This window comes from Columba livia, chromosome 5, assembly GCF_036013475.1.
Source record: "Columba livia isolate bColLiv1 breed racing homer chromosome 5, bColLiv1.pat.W.v2, whole genome shotgun sequence".
In the NCBI taxonomy this organism is placed as follows: domain Eukaryota; kingdom Metazoa; phylum Chordata; class Aves; order Columbiformes; family Columbidae; genus Columba; species Columba livia.
The window spans coordinates 49,660,733-49,680,210 of NC_088606.1; the positions used below are offsets into that span (position 1 = coordinate 49,660,733).

Consider the following 19,478-nt stretch of genomic DNA (forward strand, 5'->3'; position numbering starts at 1 on the left):
AACAGATGTGTGCTGCTCCCTCTTGCTGGCCTTGACCGTTATAAAGAAAGCAAGCAGAAGGCCCTGTGGCAGTGCCATGCATACAGCAGAGTGCTGTGCTTGCCCGAACCACAGGTTAAGCAAATGTACCTTTAGGAATTTAAAATAAGCAAAAGCGAATTTCTGGAATTTTTAAGAAAAACAAACAACGGCGCTTTGGTGTAACGGCGAACTGCGGCCTGGCAGGAAAGACGGAATAAAAACTGTGGAGAATGCGGGCATCGATCCCGCTACCTCTCGCATGCTAAGCGAGCGCTCTACCATTTGAGCTAATTCCCCTCCACCTGCATTCGCCTTGCCGGCGTGGCTGTATTCTCTTCTCGCAAGACGGCCGTGCAGCGTCGGCAGTTACGTCCTGTTCGGGACTCCCAATGCGCCTGCGTGGGAGCGCGCCGGCCTGGGCTTGGCGGCGGCGCGCGGCGGGCCGAGCTGGACGCTGGGCGAGCACCGAAGGATGCGCGGTGGGGCCGGGGCTGGCGGCGCTCCGCGGTAAGGACTGCCGGGGACGCGGAGCGGCCGGTGCATCGGGGCTGGAGGACGGGGCGGGACGGGAAACGAGCAGGTTTGAGGTGTACGGGCTTTGTGTCTGGGGCGCCCCCGAATAGGAAAGCGTGAGATGAGGGGCATGTCCAGAGGGCTGCAAGAATGGGGAGCTTGGGAAGACGGCAAAGGGCTTGGTGTGCACGGGAAAGCATTTTGCGGGGTTAAGGACTACAAGTGTGTGTGCTTGCGGGGTGGGGGGTGGGACTGCAAAGGGTTGTTTGCCAAGGTGTGGAGAGTTAGAGCATGGGGCTGTGCACCCGGCAGAGACTCTGCCAGGGGGCTGGGGTGGGCCTTTGAGTCGTGGTGGGGATGCATTGATGAAAAACAAAACCAAACAAAACAAACCCAACTAAAATACTGCTTCCCCCCCACACACACACTGGATGAAGTACTACAAGAGCTGCCCGTGATCACCTCGGCTGCTGTTAGGGGGGGCTTTGCCTTCCTGGAAGCATCATGGGGTGGTGATCCTTCACCCTGCCCTCCCCAGCCCTGCTGCTCTGTGGAGATGCATAGAGTGGCACAGGTATGGTCTGGGTGCCCAGTGGGCAGCCAGGGGATCCCCCAGAATACCCACTGCCTGGGATGCAGCTGATGGGACAGCCGGGTTTGGTCCCTGTGGGTGGCAAGGGCAGTTGGTGATGTGGCATCTCAAGTGCCAGAATTAGCGAACCTGCTGCTTGCAGCTGGTTCCCTCTCCATTGCCTTTCAATACCTTCTTTAAAAACAACACTGAAAAAAGTGAAATCTAGCACCATGGTGAATCATAAAGTCTTTTCGCTCAAGCAATGGTTCTGCTTGCCTGTTTTTGGCAAGAAAAGGGGCTGTGATTAATCGGGGTGCATGTAGCAAAGTGGGTGAGAGCATCAGGATCCTTCTCTACCAGTGCTGTGCTGAGGAAGAGGTGGCTGTTCATGGGCTTGATGCTTCAATTTAAAGCTGTGGTCAGCAGCAGCAACATCCAGGGTTTAGTTAAAAACCTGTCATTCATCCCTTGTGCACCAAACAGTGGTTTCTAAAGCGAGAGGATTACAAAATTGCTTCTGTTGTATAACCTTGGTGGTGGCAGCTTAACACCTTGCTGTTTGGAGAGCAGTAGAGTCCTGGGCTGAGCTGGCAGGGCTGCAGGCAGTAGTGCCTGTCCCGAAGTTATTGCAATTCACTGAGCAGTGAAGGAATCGGAGTGACAGGACCTGCTGAGGCTTCTGTTCCATCGAGTTCTTGGGTGCTTTGCACTGTTTGCTTTCCTGCAGTACTTTTGTACTTCTACCTTGGCTATGTTCAAGCCATTGTTCTGTTGGATTCAAAATCACTCTGTGGGCAGTTTTACACCCTTCTTAATGGATTCACTTTAGTTCTTCCTCTGATGTACAAGTTACCTTTTTTTCCTGGATGCATTTGCTGAGCTAGCCTCCTCCAGACTGTGAGTTTCTGATTAAATACTCCCATATATCAATAGCTTTATAATTGAAAAATAGATTTTATAAAATTATTTATTTATTTTCTTGACAGGTTTCAGTCTGTGAATGGGCTCTGCCTCTTGAAGAGTTTGCTTAATAGCTTCTCTGAAACTACTTGGAATTCTAAATTTACCCCTTTTCTGTCCATTTTAACATACTAATATGTTTCATCCTACTTTAAAGGGCCTGTTAAGCATGATCTCAGCTCTTCAGAAACTGTCCTGCCTGTTATTTATTGTTTTCACAGTTGTGAGCTTCCTTCTTTTGTTTGCTTGTTTAGGGTTTTTGTTTGTTTTTCAGCAGAGGCAAGATTGACCAACAAACATGTTCTGAAAGACAGGTTTATCTTTAAAAAAACCCCAACAACAGTCAAACAAGCAGGCAGCCACACCTCTCCAGCTGTATGATTTCTATCTCAGAGCTTGACTCATAATTCTGATGGCTTCTTACCTTGATAATTATTTTTAAAATAGTTTTCTTAGATAAGATATTCCCCTGGGTGCCAGCTGAAGAGTGTTGCACATATGCTATTTCTTTTTCTGATGTCCCCCTGTCTCTTTTGCATTAACCTGTGCTGCAGGACCCCGTTGTCTGTCTTACTCACAGGCTCCTTTTTCCCTTTTCCTTTTTCCTTTTTTTTCTGATATGCAGAATGTAGGGAGGTGCTTAAGAATATCTCCTGCTGTTGAATCTCACCTTTGATGTAAGCGATAGTGTTTTTACCAGCTCGGTTTTGCAAAACATCAAGTTGACTCCACGGAGCTGGAAGAAATGTTTCAGGTTGCATTTTGCATAGATGCTCTCAGATGTGAGGTTTCGTTGTCTGGATGTTACTTATGTTTTTCCTGTCATGGTGCAGTCTGCCACTCTGAATCGTTATGCTGCTGAGAGCAACTGACAGGGCAAATGCAGAGGCAGAATGAAAGGACTGCCTTCAGCCTTGCTTTGTCAGCTCCAGCCACGATCTCCCTCATTTGCTCCTTGTGTGGTTTAATAACAGGGTTGTGCAAGAGCTTTTCTCGCAGCAAAAAATCTTATTTTACTTTATTTATTTATGTATTTATATTGTGGGTTTGGTTTTGTGTTTTTTTGGGTTTTTTTGATTAAAATCACACTGAAAGGTGTGTGTTAAGATTGAGTTTGAAACTCAAAGCTTATTAGTCCTTCACCATCATGCTGGTGTAATTCCTGTGCTTTTGTCTCTTGCATTTTAATTACAGCAGAGAGTAGTTCAGCTCCCACAGCGCACGCTGTTGTAAGGGCACATCTATACGCTGTAAATAAGCTTTCCCCTTGCTATATTTTCCTTGCTTTGGCAGTGCTGTGTGCCTGGGTCTCCATACATGGAGCAAACATCATTCAAGTGCTGGTGAACCTCAGTTTTCTCCTTGCACTCCCTCCCTGCCAAGGACAGAGCAGTCCCTTTGTAGGTAACTGAAACAATCCTGCACAAACAAGCCTACAGCTGCTCTGTGCAAAGAACAGCCCTTAGAGATGCTGAAGCTGTAGTGCTATCAGTGGAGCTGTGTGATAGGGTTGCTTGCTGCATCCCCTTTAGCTTTTGTCAGCCAGTGGCATTCCCAGTTGTCCATTTAATAGGGTAGTGTAGAGGTAGTTTAAGGGACCAGTTCATGCCATGCTGCAAATCACTCAGCATGGCAGTGCAATAGCTGCTGTGTGATGGAAGGCAGTTTTCTAGCATGTGCAAGATAATCTCCTGTGCTGAGTTTAGCAATCTTGGCTGGTTTGCTATGATATCATAGCCTGTCCATTTTAGGTAGCAGTGGGTATTTCTGAAATAACTGTTCAGACCTGAGTGTTTGCTCCATGATTTTTGAGTTGGCTAGGTACTTTCTGTAGCTATGGGTTTGCTTTGACACCCCCAGCATCAGGTACTTGCAGAGACACCAGTGCAAATTAGCCTCCCTAAGCATCTGCTTGAGCACCAGCCATGCTTCCTGGCTCGGCATACCTCTAGGTCGCTCCTGCACGTGCCATCCCTCTCTGTGCTGCAGGAAAGCTAAGTTGGGGTTGGAAGAGAGCTGGCAAGAGGCCTGGCTGTTCCTAGAAAGATATTGATTGCCGTGGACCGTTCAGGTTTGTTTCTTTTGTTTCCCTGGCTCTCATCTCAGGGTCAGGCTCATTAGGACAGCAGCTTGTTGGGAGAATGGAGAAAGTATGGGCTTTGCGGGTTGAGGCTGGAGCAGTGCCATCCCAGCCTGCCTCTCTCAAGCGTTAAGTCTGAAGCAACCTGCCTGGTAATTCCATCAATGGGAGCCTAGTGCTTGAGATAAATGTAATTCCAGGGTAAAGCTGATACTTGTGCTCAGATGGAGAGGATTTGCTGGTTCTCCCAGGTGTGCTGCTGTGAGTGATGTACCCATGTATTACCCACAGAGAATGTTTAAAGTCTAGATGTCAGTGTAAAGACTGGGCAGCAATAACAAAAAATTGCTGCTAAATTGCCATGTTAAGAAATCCTTAGCTCCAGAGCCTAGCTGTCTCTTTGCAATTTGTTTTACCAGGAATAAAACTTTCCTGCTTAATTCCTGGCATGTAGGATGACACAGAGCTGAGCAGCCAGCTGATTCAGGAGACAGCTTGCATGGGTTATAGCCCGAACAAGCTCTCTGTGTGTAACCAATGCAGAGCAAAAATGATACCCTCTGTATATCACACCAGAAAGCTTGCAAGCACATCAGAGCTAGCCACCACAGTTGCAACCAGCATAAGCTCCTCCACATTTTTGAGCATTGTGGTCCATGCTTGAATTCAGAGGTTACTGTCCTGCCCAGCTGTTTTCCTAGTTTGATTTATCTTTTTTTGCAGACCACATCTTCCTGTTAGTAGTTGTATAATACCCTCATGGTACCATCAGTGAGTCTTGCCTTGAAAATGAATGGTTAATTGGGGTATTTTTAGCTCTCCTCGTGGCTTGGATCCTGGAAGTCAAATACGGGAGCCAGCTCCATTCAGCTTTATGCAGAAAAGCTTTCTGTGCTGCAGGTGGCTGCCAAGCAGTTGCGTCTGGCAGGGTGGGAGCCTACTATTTCTCTTTTTCATTCCCCCTCAGGTCAGTGAGTCAAAACTGGTCGTGAGAGCATGGTTGTCTGAACAGGGAGGAGGTGGGGGATGGGCAGGCGGGACTTATCAGGGAGGATGTAATATGTTAGTTTCCTTTATGTGGTAATAAAGTGGGTCAGAAGTGTTGTGTGTGCTATTGCTGCTTATTACAATGCTAACCAGATAAAGTTACTGAAATTGTTTCAAAGAATCACTGTTTTCTTTGCTCCCTGACTTGCTGCATGAGTTTCACAGAGAAACCTGTATCTCATCTGCAAAGCACTGACTTGCTTGATGGCTCTTCTGGCCAAGGTGCACAGTCTTCTTGCTGCCTTGATACAACAGTTTGTTGGCCTGGCATAGAATTTGTTCTTTACCAAAGTATTTTCAAGCCACATCTGCATCCTCGTCTGGTTTGATGTATAACTGACCTGGCAGCTGTACCAGCACAGCTGTGGAGGATCGACCTGAGCTGCTGTGGGCTGACACCCATCACACTGCTCCCTAGAAGAAAGGATTGGTAGGACCATTGGTTGGCCTCCTGGGGACTCCAAAGCTGTTTGCTCTAGATGTCTAGAGACTGAGCAAATAGAGCCTGATAACATTGTCCTTCTGACTGTCTTGAGCTTATGGTGTAAATCCCATAGCAAGCTCTGCAGGTTGTGAACTGAGGATGCTGAGCAGTGCTAGAGATACCCGAACAGCATGACATTTGGTGAGTGATGTTGCCTCAGTGCTTTGCTCTAACAAGACACCTGTTGAAAAGCCACAAGCAGCTGGACTTGGTCCTCTCTGAGCTTTCAAGGCTGGAGACCTTCTGAGGCTCACTCTGTTCAAAGCTGGGTGTTTGAGGGGTAACCTGATGGCGGTGTTTTGATACCTCTGTGTGATGAAGATATGTGGCTAGAGTCTCCTCAGGGTCTCCCATATTTCGAGAGAAAGATGCCATGAGATACAGCAGGTGGAATTTGAACTTGAATTGGGAATGACAAGGGGGGATTTATAACATGCAGTTGAGAAGACCAATAAGCTTCAGAAGACCTTAACGACTGAAGGAGTTGAACTTGTCTCCAGCTGACAGAATTAAAATGTGATTAGCTGCCTCTTAAATTGGGGTGCTGTAATCTGATTCCTGTGGAAAAAAAAATGCACAGTGCATGCATTGAGACAAAGGGTGGACTTCAGTTGGCAAATGTGTGTGTTGCTTTTATGTTCAGTCTGTAAATGCCCTGGTTTATTCTGGCCTTTTGCAGACCAGTGAGAGCTCAGGGACCTTGCTTTCCTGCAGCATTGCTCTCATGGTGCTTTTAACGTCTGAGGGTCTGGATGGAAATGATTGTTGTCATGCCCTCTTACATGCCAGCACTTGGTCCAGTGGTGGGCAGAGGCTCAATAGCAGCCAGAGCTTTTCCCTCAAGTGCAGACTGGAGGGAACAGAAAGGAGACAAGGGGGCTCTGCCCCTCTTTGGCAGTGGTGGGCTGTTGTCAGCCCCCTGTGTGTCTAACGAAACAGTTTTCCAAGTTGTCTGTTGGGATTTTACAGGGCTTTCTTCCCTTACCGCTTTCCTGCCTTTCTTGGGCATGGATGCTGTCTGGACCTCCACTGACCTCTTCCTGTGGCATGTTGAAGCAGTTCAGTCCTTGAGGAATTAAGCAGTTACATCCTGCATGGTGCTGGATCTGCCATGGGGGCAGCTGGATGGACAGAGAGGTCCATCTCCAGAGAAGTCCATCCCCAGAGAGACTGGGCAGGAGGGGTGATTGCCCCTCCAGCCCATGGCTGGGAAACACATCCCTGGTCTTCAGTTCGTGGCTCAAACAGTGCTGCTAGTCCGTATTCTCCAACTGCTGCAAGTGACAGGCTTTGGAATTAAAATACTGAGTTAGCTGGTATCCTGCTTGAGCTGATAGAGCATGAATTTAGCTCATCTTCTTTTATTTCAAGAAATTATGTGAAGAAATGAGCAAAAGAGGCTGTGCACCAGGGGCTGCTCCTGCTGCAGACGTCTGCTTGCAAAGCTGTGTTGCAGAGTGACTCCTGGTGCTGCAAAACTAGTGGAGAGAGAAGAGCTGTGGCACAGGCCATGAGACCTCTCTAGAGGTGCAGCTGAAGGGCTGGCTTGATTGCTTTGGCAGCTGTCTTTTGAGCCAGGCATGGGCATTATTTCCATCTGTTATCAGTGTTGCTTGCATCTCCTTGAGTGCAATGAGCTGTTTTTTCCTGCAAGCTGAGGAGCAAAGCTCTGCCCCAAGTCCACACTGCCAGGAGGTGGCATGCAGGTAACTGAAAGGACCCTAGCATAAATGTCACACGTGATGGCTCTTGTATCCTGCCTAGCATCATCTCTGTGGTTACAGCTAGTTGCAACTGACTTCAAAAACTCTGTTCTGTAAAAACTGGCCTGAATTTATCTGTTGTGATTTCTTTGTTTTTCTTTAAGGTGAAATGAGTTTCTGCATAGGTGGAAGCTTTAGTCTTGTAATAAAGTCCATGACTTTCTTAAGGATGCTTTGGGATATTTCTGGGGTGTACGTGTGCTCTGCATGGTTACCGTTATCAGAAAAACTGAAAATGGGGCAGTTGGATATGCATAGCTGTTTAATTGATTCTAATGCCATGGAAACTCAATTTTAATAGCTTTGTGCTTTTTCTGGTGGGGAAAAAAAAAATCTGTATTAAATGGAGAAGAAGCTCTGGGTATTTCTGTGAAGTGTGTTTGAAGGAGGCTTGAATGTGAGAGTTTTAACTGTGCTTGCCTGTTCATGTCAAGAGCTGGCCGAGTTCGTGGTTTCGGTGTGAACACAGCAGCAATCACAGGCAAAGTTTGCCTAGGGGCCCTGGGACAGCTTCATCAAGATCCTGTGTGACTAATGCTGTGTATACTTAGAAAAACAAGAGGATTAGCTCTGCCTTCATCACCTCTGTAAGACGCTTGGTCAGACTGCTGCTGGGATGTTTGGATGGTACCTCTGCGGTGCCAGTACATCAACTCCCTCCACTCAGCACAGCTTTGTGGCATGTACTTTTTTAGGTGGGGATCCTGCTCTTTCTGGTTTTGGAGGTGAGGCGGATCTCTATTTGCTGCATTAGATGAAATAAAGTGTTATAATGTCTGTGCAGCCTTAGTTCAGTCTGCCAATGAACACCACCTTCAACATCAAGGTCAAGGATAGATAGATGTCACTGGGGCAGTGCCACTGAGAAGTGCATATTTTGTTGGACAACTTGGAGTTACAGGAAGGCAGCTGGGAAGCTTTGCTGACATGATGGAGTTACCCATGCTCTGCATTGCCCAAAGCATGGTTGTGTCTTGGGGGAAGAGCAGCCCTGGGGCAAGTGATGCTGTTGGGCAGTGTGAGGAGGGAAGTTGGGAATGGGGCAAGGGGAGCAGGGGAGAGAGGAAATGGGGTTCTGATTCACAGTATCACAGTATGTTTGGGATTGGAAGGGACCTCAAAAGATCATCTAGTCCAATCCCCCTGCTGGAGCAGGAACGCCTAGGTGAGGTCGCACAGGAACATGTCCAGGCGGGTTTTGAATGTCTCCAGAGAAGGAGACTCCACAACCCCCCTGGGCAGCCTGTTCCAGTGCTCTGTCACCCTCACTGAGAAGAAGTTTTTTGTCAAATTTAAGTGGAACCTCTTGTGTTCCAGCTTGATCCCATTACCCCTTGTCCTATCATTGTTTGCCACCAAGAAGAGCCTGGCTCCATCCTCGTGGCACTCACCCTTAATATATTTATAAACATTAATAAGGTCCCCCCTCAGTCTCCCCTTCTCCAAACTAAAGAGACCCAGCTCCCTCAGCCTTTCTTCATAAGGGAGGTGCTCCACTCCCTTAATCATCTTTGTTGCCCTGGCACTTAGCTGTGCTTCCAGTGTATCTGGCTGCTCTGGGACAAAATGCTTTGTCTGAGACCTGTGGTTGCTTTGGGAAGGCAGGCCAGGCTACCTTCATATGGAATTTATTAAATCTAGCAGCACTTAAAGGAGCTATGAGCGTCTCTCTTTGCCTTGTTCAGCAGTACCAGGACTCAAGGAGTTTGAACTTTGCCGGTGACGTTTCTGCAGTGTTGTCTAATAGTAGCAATCACATTGAGTAAATTGTTAGAGAAAAGAGGAGCTGAAGGAGGAAGGAAGGAAAGTTTGTCTGCACAGCAACCATGCTGCTGTCCCCCACATGCTGAGCCCTCGTGCAGGAGTGGGTTGGTGCCAGAGCAGTTGAAGTCCTACAAAGCTAATGCATCCCCTTTAGATATAAGCCATGTATGAACTACCTTGCTGGAGGAACAAATTTATCTTTCTGTACTTATATAAATAAGCTGCCACTGAAGATTATTGGTGAGGTTGGATTTGCTGTGTTATTTCTGTCTTTGTAGAGCCTTGATGTTCCACTGCAGAATGGTGTTCAGTTGCTGACTTTAAAAGAAAAACACAAGACCCTCCTGGCAATACATAACAGGAGTAAATAACTCTTGTGTTTTGGCTAGAGTGCTAATATAAAGCAACAGTGGTGATAGAAAATTTGTGCACGAGGCTGGAGTCCAAGGTCTGTACTGTGGTTGTGAGCATTGTTTCATCCTTAGAATCACCTTCAGCCCTTCCATAATGAGCAAGGAGAAAACTGGGTGCCAAATTGGGTTAGTTTTTCTCAGTTCTTTAAACATTGTCTGGCAATGGCTGATGTCTGCGAGTCATCTGCAGAGACTAGGGAAAACAAGCAAGTCTCTTTTTCTCAGTCCAAGGTAAACCAATGCGCTGCATGAGTAAGTTTTATCACAGTTCTTAGTGCGGTCCAGTTGGCAGGAAATATATGAGATGTTTTTAGGCTGATCCTATACCTTCCCCCTGCTGGTTCGGTGCTTTGGCTGTAGAAGTTGTCTCACTCGGTTTCCTTACCTTCTTCCATTTCCAAATTCTCTCTCTGTTACAATGTGCTTGAGGATGTTGTTCTTGTTTGTTACTGTCCCTGAACCGCTGCATGAACAGAATGGGAAAAGTAAAACCGTATTAAGATACTATGAGCTTTGCTTCATTTGTGTAATATCATCAGGAAAATGTCTCCTTTTGGCTGCTTAGAACTGTTTCCAGTAAAATAACTTTTTTTGATACTTCCTCTTTGGCATGCAGTGAACACTTTGCATGCCTGCAGCGAGGTGTTTCTGCAGCCTGTGAGGGCGACTTTTGTCACAGCTTTTACTCAGGACTGGTAGATGTCTTTTCTGTGACTTAATGTACAAAAGCTTTATAAAGCAGTCAGTGAGAAACATAAAACCATTTATATTATGAAACCATAATGATGGTAGATAATAGTGATCAAAAAATTGAAGCATCCCATCAGATGGGATTCGTCTGCTCTGCAAACTAGAAGAAATTGCGCAAGTTCTGTGGAGCAGGAGATCTTCAGCAGCATCTCAGGGAGAGGAGTAGGGGAGTTGCGCAGGTGACCGCTTCTGTCCCCTTTGTCAGCCTCTTCTGCCCTCCTACTTAGGCATTAACTTCAATGCATTGACTGTTGAGGAGACTTTGCTGGAGAGAATCAAAGAATCATTTTGTTTGGAAGAGACCCTTGGGATCATCAAGTCCAACCATGATGAACAGCCTTGGTTTGGGACTCATCGTCCTGCCTTTTACCTTGACTTCCTTCTGTGATTTTTGGAGAAGTCTCCTGACAGCCTTGTGGCAGGTATCTCCACTGTGGTGCCAGGGCTAGGCAGGAGTGTGTTCAGGGCAGGGATCTAACACCTTCCCATCTCTTGCAATGTTGCCTCTGCATCCTGCCCTTTCACCAGCCAGTTCTTATTAATGTCACTAATTACTGTTCTAACACTTACAGAATTTGCCATTTCCTTTATGCCAATGGGGATCGTGTTCTGGCTCCTGGTCAGTGCCTTAAGAGAAGCCAATTCTCTGAATTAGTATGTTTGACATACTCCTGGTGAGGGGAAGAGGGTCCATACATGTCCAAGAGTTAAATGTGTGCAAGGTTTGCCTTGTGGGTGTGGATTAACAGATATTGTGGGAGAGACTGCTCTGCAGTGAATAGTTTTGTCCATCCATATGTGTTGTGAAAACACGCAGGCAGAAAGTAAGGTTTGCATTTAGCCTTGCTGACAATCATCTGAGAAAGGCATTGGAAAACACAGTGTCACTGCAGAGCGACTCCTGGGAGGCCACACTCCTTGCTCATGTAGGCACAGCCTTTTAATTCCTGTAGCACCAGCTGGGGAATCCTGGGCGAGCTTGTGGCTGTGGCTGCCCATGCTGCTACTGCGCCCTCCTGCTTTGCTGGCCTTCAGTAGCTCCCCTGTAGCGTGCATCTGTGCACTGTCCCCAGTAGGGTTGGGAGGAAGCTGTTTTCATGTTGGTATCCAACCATGAACAAATCTGCTGTTGTTTTCTCAATGTATGGCAAGAACATCTTATTCCTCCCTGGATAATTACTGCTCTGCTCTGCCACTGATTGCTATCAGAAGCAGTGGAGTAGTGCCTCTGCTGTGCTTCCTGATGCATCTTTTTGCCCAAGTTATTTAATGTATTTATTGCTAAAAAAAAAAAATCTTATCTGGGATGTCTACAATTGCTTGGCACTGCAAATGGATTACTTGAGGTGATTGTAGTCACCAAAACGCCAAGCATACTTTCAGTGATGCCCCTCACTGGACCAGCAGGTCCGCTTGGACTTCAATTTCAATTCCTGCATTAATTTGAGGAGGATAAAAAATAGTTGCAGGCTACTTTTTTATTAGCTGGTATTATGTTCCTAGCTGACCAGAGGTGTGTGCAGCCACTGGAATTGGAGTGGTATATTTTGCCATTTGTCATTGCTCAGGAGAGGTCTGAGTAGTGGGTAGATGGATGCTACCATGGGAGCATCAATGGACAAGGCCTGGCATGCCCAGCTCAGGCCTTTAGCTTGCTATAAGAGATACAGGGTGAAAAAAGCACCTTCTGCAAATGGCCATCTCTGATGGATGTCATCCCAAAATGGCCTTGTATTTGGCCTACCTGAAGGGCCCAATTGACTGTAGAAGGACAAACTGTAACTCACTGCATGAAGCTTTCTTGATCCCTAAAAAAGTGAAATGGATTCATTATGGAAAGCAGTCTTTCTTGAAAAACCGGTTCTTCTGGGACTGTTTGAGTGGTGAGGCAAACGCGCTAGTGGAGTAGGAGTCAGGGCAGAGTTGTTTCCACCTAATTCCCCTGTATTTTCTGGGATTTATCACACCATGCAAGCAGATATGCTCTCCACTTCAGAGCTTAAAGCAGAGCTGGTTAGTAGAGCAGTCCCTGTGCTTCCTGTGCTAGCCTACTTGTTGTGCTTTCCTTTTCTTAAATTAATTTTCTAGTGTAAAAGGCCTCTTCTTAAAGGGGGAACTGTAATGAGAAGGGGAACAGCAAAGGCAGGAGTATCTCCATTTGCTAGCAAGCTGTAGCAAGTATGTGTGAGTAGGAGGGAGACATCACTGAGTCAGCGCCCCAGACTCCTGGTGACTCAGGTGGCAAAAGTCCAAGTCATTCTCTTACATGCCTGAGTTGCACTGAATTCCCCATAATAGGGTTTTGCCTCCTTTCATAGCTGTGTAGGGAGCAGTATGTCATCTTCTTCCTCGAGCAACTCGGCTCATAGAGGTTACAGGAAAGTGGTGGTGGAGGCACTTCTCTTCCTGCCAAAACAGGTGGAAAATTGATTTACCCCAGCACCTCAACCCTACCTTTCTCCTTTCCTCCCCTGTTTTTTTGAAGATGGGGTGAGTCCAAGTAGTTGCAACTTTCTGTTTATTCAGCTTGATGAGTTCCTCATGCAAATCTGAAGGTTGTTCTCCTGGCAGGTCTGCTTGCATGCATTATCCACTACTTCATCATACTGGGAAGGGATCTATTTTCTGAAACATGGTTTATTTTTTTAATTTATTTCCCTGTCTAACTGGCAAAAATTCAGCATTTGCAGTGCAATTTGCGGAAGAAGGAATTTCGCCAAATACTCGGGCTAGGGGGGGAGGAAATGTCCTGTATTAGCTATCAAAAAAAGCTAAATGCTGACTTAAAAATAGCTTGAGACACTGTTGTGAGAGCATAAGGATGAGTAATGCAAGTGTTGCATTTGCTGCAATAGATAATTCAATCTGGGTTGCTTGTTTTTCCTCGTGATGGCTGCCACAGAGGTTTACCAACAGTGTATGGATCAGAGGTGCTGTTCAGGGTCTGGTGGTTGATGTAGCCAAGCTTTTAGCCCAACCCTGATCAATAAGTTAGCAAACTCACCTTAACTACAGCATCCATGGGAAGAGTACATCCACACAGTGCACTGTCCTATTACACCTGCACTTGGGGCCACTGGAGGCTCGCCAAGGGTCAACCTTTGTGATGATACAGGCACAATTATCCCCATGTTTGAGTACTGTTGTCAGATACCCTGAAACAAGTATGGTGGTATGTGGGATGTCCTGAGGCAGTGCTGCAGCTGACTCCTCATCTCCTCCCCAGCTGCTGCTCCAGGGACAAACTGTATATATATATATGTGTATATATATATATATATATATACACCTCATTGCTTTCACCAACTGCTCCTAACCATTCTGGGTCCCGGACTGGCTTCTCACATGAACAGCTACCCCTCAGAGGTGCAGGGATCTTATCTTCTTGTTCTTGCATCTCCGCTGATACTTCCACACTCCTTTTACAGAGGCGTCTTTGTTACCATTAGCTGTTAACACTGCGAACACCAGACATGTGAGGATGACACCAGGGAGTGGATGACAGCGTATCAAAGCATTTGATACTTACTTCTCTGACAAAGGAGGCTTGACTCCACATGTGGGCACATAAATGATTTGTTTGTTGCTGCAGGTTAACTCCTGCAGTTTGCTTTATCTTTCTTTCCCCCTAACCCCACACTCAGCAGTCAGTTGCAGAGCAGCTTTGTCATGGTTCGGTTAAGGAAACAAGGAGAAAATGTTGAGTTTCAGTTTTCTTCTTAATGTTTGGAAACCAGAAGAAAGAGGCCAAGTAGCAGTGGGATTTTAGATGCATTCAGTCTGAGTGGGCATATGTTGCCTGCAGGCAGCAGGGCTGTACCTTTGTGAAAGAATTGGGGATGAAACTTTTAAGTGCTCTTTCATTCACTGGAGTTAGAGGCACTGTGAGAATCAAGGTAAGAGCACCTATGAACTGTCTAGACCAGTAATATTCCCAGGGGGAATTAGTCTAATTTAAAGAATAGAAGAATTTATGCAGTGGGGGAAGTCTCTGCCATTTCCTGCTGAGCCTCCCAAGGAGACTGGGAAAAATTAAGTGCTGAAATGGCCCTTTTCTCTCAAGGGTTTTATGTTATTATCTTCCTGCTGAAAAACCAGCTGTATCAGCTGGCAAATTAGGATTGTTTTAGCTACTCAGTTTTTCCTGGTTCTCTGGGGACTTGCTTGTTGCAAACCTATTTGCAAATCCCTTGACCATGTGGGATGCCGCATATTTTGTGTGTGCTCCAGGGTTATTGTAATGGTCAGCCCTGTGCTTGCTATATCTCCAATGACCTGTACATATAGAAGTTTCATAAATTTGAAGCTTTTCTTTAGGGAAAGTTTGTAGGTGGTTGCTGTTTTGTTTTGGGAGTTGGTTTGTTTGTTTTTTCCCTTATATTGCTAATTATTACAGGGGAACTCCTGTCTTTGTGCTTTTTCCCCAAAAGGTATTTCTCTTCCTCTCTGTCTCTTGCCCTCAGAGGCCAGAAGAGCCCTGATATGTTAGGAAAGCCAGTCTATACTTTAAATGGCCTTAAGCATGTGAATATTCAGCTCAATTTCCTTTTACAGCAGCTTGTTACAAAACAGGCAGGAATCTTGGGGCATCCCTGGGTCAGCTTTTCTTCTGACCCTTCAGTGAAAGAGAATTTTGCTCCAGTGGATGAGTGCTTGGAAGATAAGGTGTCTGGCTCAAGCTTTGAGTACTCTAGTAGGAAAATACTTCTATCAGTGAATTTTTGCTGATATTGTTGAACTGTGCTTAAAGTTTCTGGACATATATTGTAATCTGCTGGTGAGGATGCTATATGAATAGTCATAATGGGTTGGATGAAAGGTGCATCTAAACTATATCCAAAGCAATTCCCTCTCTCTAGCAGTGGCAGAGGAGCTGCTCTGGAGGGAGCTGGATGGAGATGGAGCAGCCTCATTCAAGACTCCATCTCCTCTTAGCCTGATTTTGTGGCTTGCAAATGTGCTGGGTTTTGAGCAGACTGAGAGCTTCACTTGGCTGGCAGCCTCCAGCCCCGAGTAGTCTGGCAGCCAAGGAGCCGTCACATCTGTGGCTGAATGCTGAAACTGAGGTCTGCATGTGTGGTTGCAGCAGTGGGAAGGCTGTCATTGGATTACCTGCAGTGAAGGGCAGCGCTGACTTTTGCAAGGTTCGGATCACTGTTTTCAAAATTTTGTTTAGTGCAGACGAGCAGTTGTAACATGCAGATCTGTTCCTTGGGCATTTCACAATTCATGCTTAACACTAAGCATCGACAGTGCCAATTTAAGTGCCTTTCGATTTGTTTTCACATGCAGAAATCTCATATAATCCTAATGGAGGGGTCAGCATTTGGTGCCTGTCTAAATTGCTACTTATCCCTTAAGGCTTTTCTGTTCTGCTTTGCTCTGTAATTACTTGCTACATACTGCATGCTTCCCAGCAGCCTTGGCTGTAGGTTTTGAAAGGGAAGATCAGGAACAACAGACAGACATCTGGGATGGCTGCTGGTAGTGGGCAGGGGGAATGGCTTTAGCCTGTATACTTGCATGAAGCATACTATGCCAGCAGGTCCCACTGCAACTCGTGGTGTAGTTTCCCTTTCCTTGGTGTTCTCATTAGAAAACCCTTTTCATTCTGGATTTGGTTTGGGAAGAAAACACCGTCACAGATGGCTGCTCTTCAGTTGACATTCTTGTTGTTGTTTTTTTTATGTTCCTTTTTGCATTATCCTCAGGTGAAACACAGATTTGTTGCCAAATAACATATCCCAGACTTAGAAAGAAAATAAACGGTAAGGATATTCTGTTTTGGTTTGTTTTTGTATTTGTTTGTTTCGGTTTTGTTTGGTTTGTCTTAGTTTTGTTTTTTTTTTTGTTTTCCTCTAAAGTAGAAATGCAAGGGGCTATCTAATATTTTTATCAGTTCACAAGGGATTGTGGTGTGGGGTTTTTTTTGTTTGTTTTTTTGTTTGTTTGTTTTTTTCTGAGTTTCCATGTAGCTCACTTGTTTGTTTTTCTCAGATAAAAGGTGCAGCATTCATTAAGACTTGCTTTGGTCTTTACTTGAGACATTCTGAATGGTGCCACTTTTTCTAGACAAATGCCAGTGCTCTGCTTTGGAGTCCTGCTAGTCTCATCTGATAAGGTTTGGTTTATTTGTCTTGTTTTGTTTTGGTTTTTTTTTTAACCCTAAGTAACTCTCAGAAGAGTTGCTAGTTTGTTAAATAATAAAAAGTATTTTAGGTCTTTGGGATATTGTAACTGAAGGCAAGGGAAGGAGAGCAATAGCGTTGCTGGAAGACTTGGGTTCGGTGTGCTGGTGATTTATGAAACTGAAGTTATGGCCTCTTGCTTGGATCCCTTGTTGGGATCCAGGATGCTATGGGTGGTACAGTGCACATGAACTCCAGTTTTCTGGCTTATACAGGATCTTTGGTCTTGCATCGCTCCTGGCTTTTGAGCTAGTAGAGAAGAAGCAGAATTAAGTCATGACTGGCTGTCATGGAGCTGTGGTTGGACTTTACTCTCTAAGCGCCCTTGAGAGGATGCTGGAGGGTCCCACACCGGGCTGCCAGGGTGCAGGAAGACAAGGCTGAGGAAGAAGGTGGAAATGGCAACCTGCAGATGAAGGTTTCTGGTGGGTTTCTAGAATTGTGGCTTGCCATCCACTTTATGTTCTCTAACCCTGCAAAATTGCTGTGGCAGGGCCTGTGGTAGGCTGGAAAGATGCCAGCGCAAGGAGGTGGCCTGTACTTCCAGGTGTATTAATTCACTCCTGAAATACCAATTTTTTTTAAAAAAAGCTTTTTCTAGTGTAGTTGTTTTTGGGGCCTTGCTGGCCATGCTTTGAGTGGAAATAGGACTGACTCCCTGAAGGCTGCTTTAGGAGGACAGGAACTGGTATATGCGTGGTGTGCAATGATGCTGATACTGCTGCTGTTAGCTTCCGTGTTTGCATACCTCCATGTTGCACCATGGGTACCACACTGAGGAGAAGCACAGTCTCCCAGTGGTTTAGCAGGTTGCATTTAAATATGTTGTGATTTATCTCTGCAAGAGCAGTGATGGCTTGAAAGATGCCCCTGCTGTGTCTCCTGCAGCAAGGATTTTTAAAAGGAGCAGTCTGTGAAAGGAGGAGACGAAGCAGCAGACACAAATTTTCTTTAAGTAGTGGGAAGGCAAGTGAGATATTTTCTGCTGTTCCTGTCTGGTGCCCTCCCTGTATTTATTCTACGTACATGTTGTCCCATACTGGGAGGGCCCTCACCTAGCTAGGTGTAGCTTGTTTCTGAGACATGGAAGGGTGGAAAAGGGCTCAAACAGCTGACAAGGTGCTTCCTTCCCTCCACAATCAATCCTTCATTCCTTGTTTTCTGCACCCAGTGCAGTGCTAAGCAGAGGCAACCTGGGGGTGCAGTGCCAGCAGCGTGGCGGCTGGGCTGGTCCCATGCCTGGGTGGGTGCTGTGGGACGAGCAGGGTGGGGAGAACTGGGGCTGCATCCCTGCATGATGCGAGTGCCATGAGCTGCCGGGTTTCTGCTAAATGCACTCCTGAATTAAACCAGGTAAAAACCAGGCTTGTGGGAGCTGGGATAAACAGCTTGACCACAGTCTTTTTACTTTTGGTCTTTATTTCCTAGCGTGCAACTGTTGTAAATCCTCTGTGTTACTTCTATCATCCTCAGTTTCTCAAAGGAACTTTTCAGGAAACTGAGGTTTTTGGGCAGTGTTTTCCAAAGCTATTGTGGAGGGCATTTCCCCTTCCCTCACAGCAGCAGCTTTCACTTTTGAATGAATAGCTCAGCATTGTTCACATTGTCTTCCAATTTTGTGTGCCTTTTTTTTCCCCTTTTGACTTGACTACAGCAGTCTCCTAAATGCTTCTGGAGTCCTTCAGGCCACTTTGCAGAACATGGTTTTTTGTGTTACAGAAGGTCTTGTATTCAAAGCTCCAGACAGAAAAACTGCTTTTGTAGCACTCACATTTGAGTTTCTGAAAGCGTGATTCTTGTGGGCTTTTTGCTTGGTTTTTGGCCAGGTTTCAGTTAAGATCGCAATAAGTTCAGCTTCAAGCAGGACTTCATAAGCTTGATGGAGTTGACTTTTGTTTAACTGTTTCTGATGACATATCAAGTCCTGCTACTTTGATTTCTACATAGCATCCCACATGTTAAATCTGTTTAACTCTTCCATCCCAATGGGTATTTCCCGGCCTCCAATTCCCTTCAGAAATAATAGGTTACTCTTAGGATCTGTATGCATATGTGTTTACCAAGGTTGACATAGCTCTGTACTGAAGACATTTATCTCTTTACATTGAACTCAAAAGCTGGACCCTATGGCGTACATCTGCAAACCTTTCTTGGTTTGTTCAAAGGGTGATCTTGTGGCTGTGCAAAGACTTAGGTTTGCTTCCCCAATTGAAAATGAGCTGCAGTAATGAATTTCTCCACTCAGATTTTGGTTTTGAACTAAGTATCTTTTAAGTAAGAAGTGCACTTAATTTGCATTTTTGGATTTCCCCCCCGCCTCCCTTTGAGCAGTAGATATCTCTGAAAGGTTTTGGGTTATATCAGCCCAAGTAGATGTTATTTGTGGCATAGCAGTGATGTCTCCAAGGATGTGTCTGACTTCTTCCCCTCTCTGCTAAAGAACATTGATCTTGCTGAGGGTGACAAGATCTCCTCACCTATTGAGTACCAGGAGCCTGCTGATCCAGCAGTGGCAGGACTGTGATGAGCAAACTGCTTGGGGATGGGATGTGAGCCACCCACAGCAAGTTACTGAAATCTTCTCAACTGCCAGCTAATTAACATGACATTGCAGTGCTTGCAGCTTTTGATCTGATGCTGGGGAGATAAGTTTCCTGAGTGTTAACTGTTTGAACAGCACAGTCCCTGTATTTGTTGCAGCCGACCAACTGAGTTGGATGTACTCTTGCTCCTCAGCTGTGGTGCCACTTAAGATAGAAAAAACAAAACAAACCCACCAACCAAAAAAACATAGAGTGGGAGAATGGGACATATATAGAGATAAATAACCTTTTCTCAAGTCACTGTTTGCATTTCCTTTGAATTAGCCTTTTTTTTTTTTTTTTTTTTTCCAGTGTAACACCAGAATTTTGCAATACAAT

At 45.7% G+C, this 19,478-nt stretch overlaps 1 protein-coding gene and 1 non-coding gene across 12 annotated transcripts in view; one reads left to right on the forward strand and one right to left on the reverse strand.

Moving 5' to 3' along the window:
* Nucleotides 1–245: 245 nt before the first annotated feature.
* TRNAA-AGC (transfer RNA alanine (anticodon AGC)) lies at nucleotides 246–318 on the reverse strand. Its single transcript has one exon. It is a non-coding gene; the product is annotated as a tRNA-Ala (tRNA).
* A 56-nt stretch (nucleotides 319–374) lies between these two features.
* LOC102094974 (USP6 N-terminal-like protein) overlaps nucleotides 375–19,478 on the forward strand; it is an 82,896-nt gene continuing 63,792 nt past the window's right edge. For 3 of the 11 annotated variants that reach the window (XM_065065009.1, XM_065065018.1, XM_065065019.1), the window contains exon 1: nucleotides 375–528. Coding sequence is in view for 3 of the 11 variants with exons in the window: in XM_065065006.1 (XP_064921078.1) it covers nucleotides 411–528 (118 nt within the window). In the remaining 8 variants the exon portion in view is untranslated. Of the gene's footprint in view, nucleotides 529–16,080; nucleotides 16,138–19,478 lie in introns of all 11 variants that reach the window. The other 8 variants (XM_065065006.1, XM_065065017.1, XM_065065016.1 and 5 more) reach the window with 5 other exon arrangements.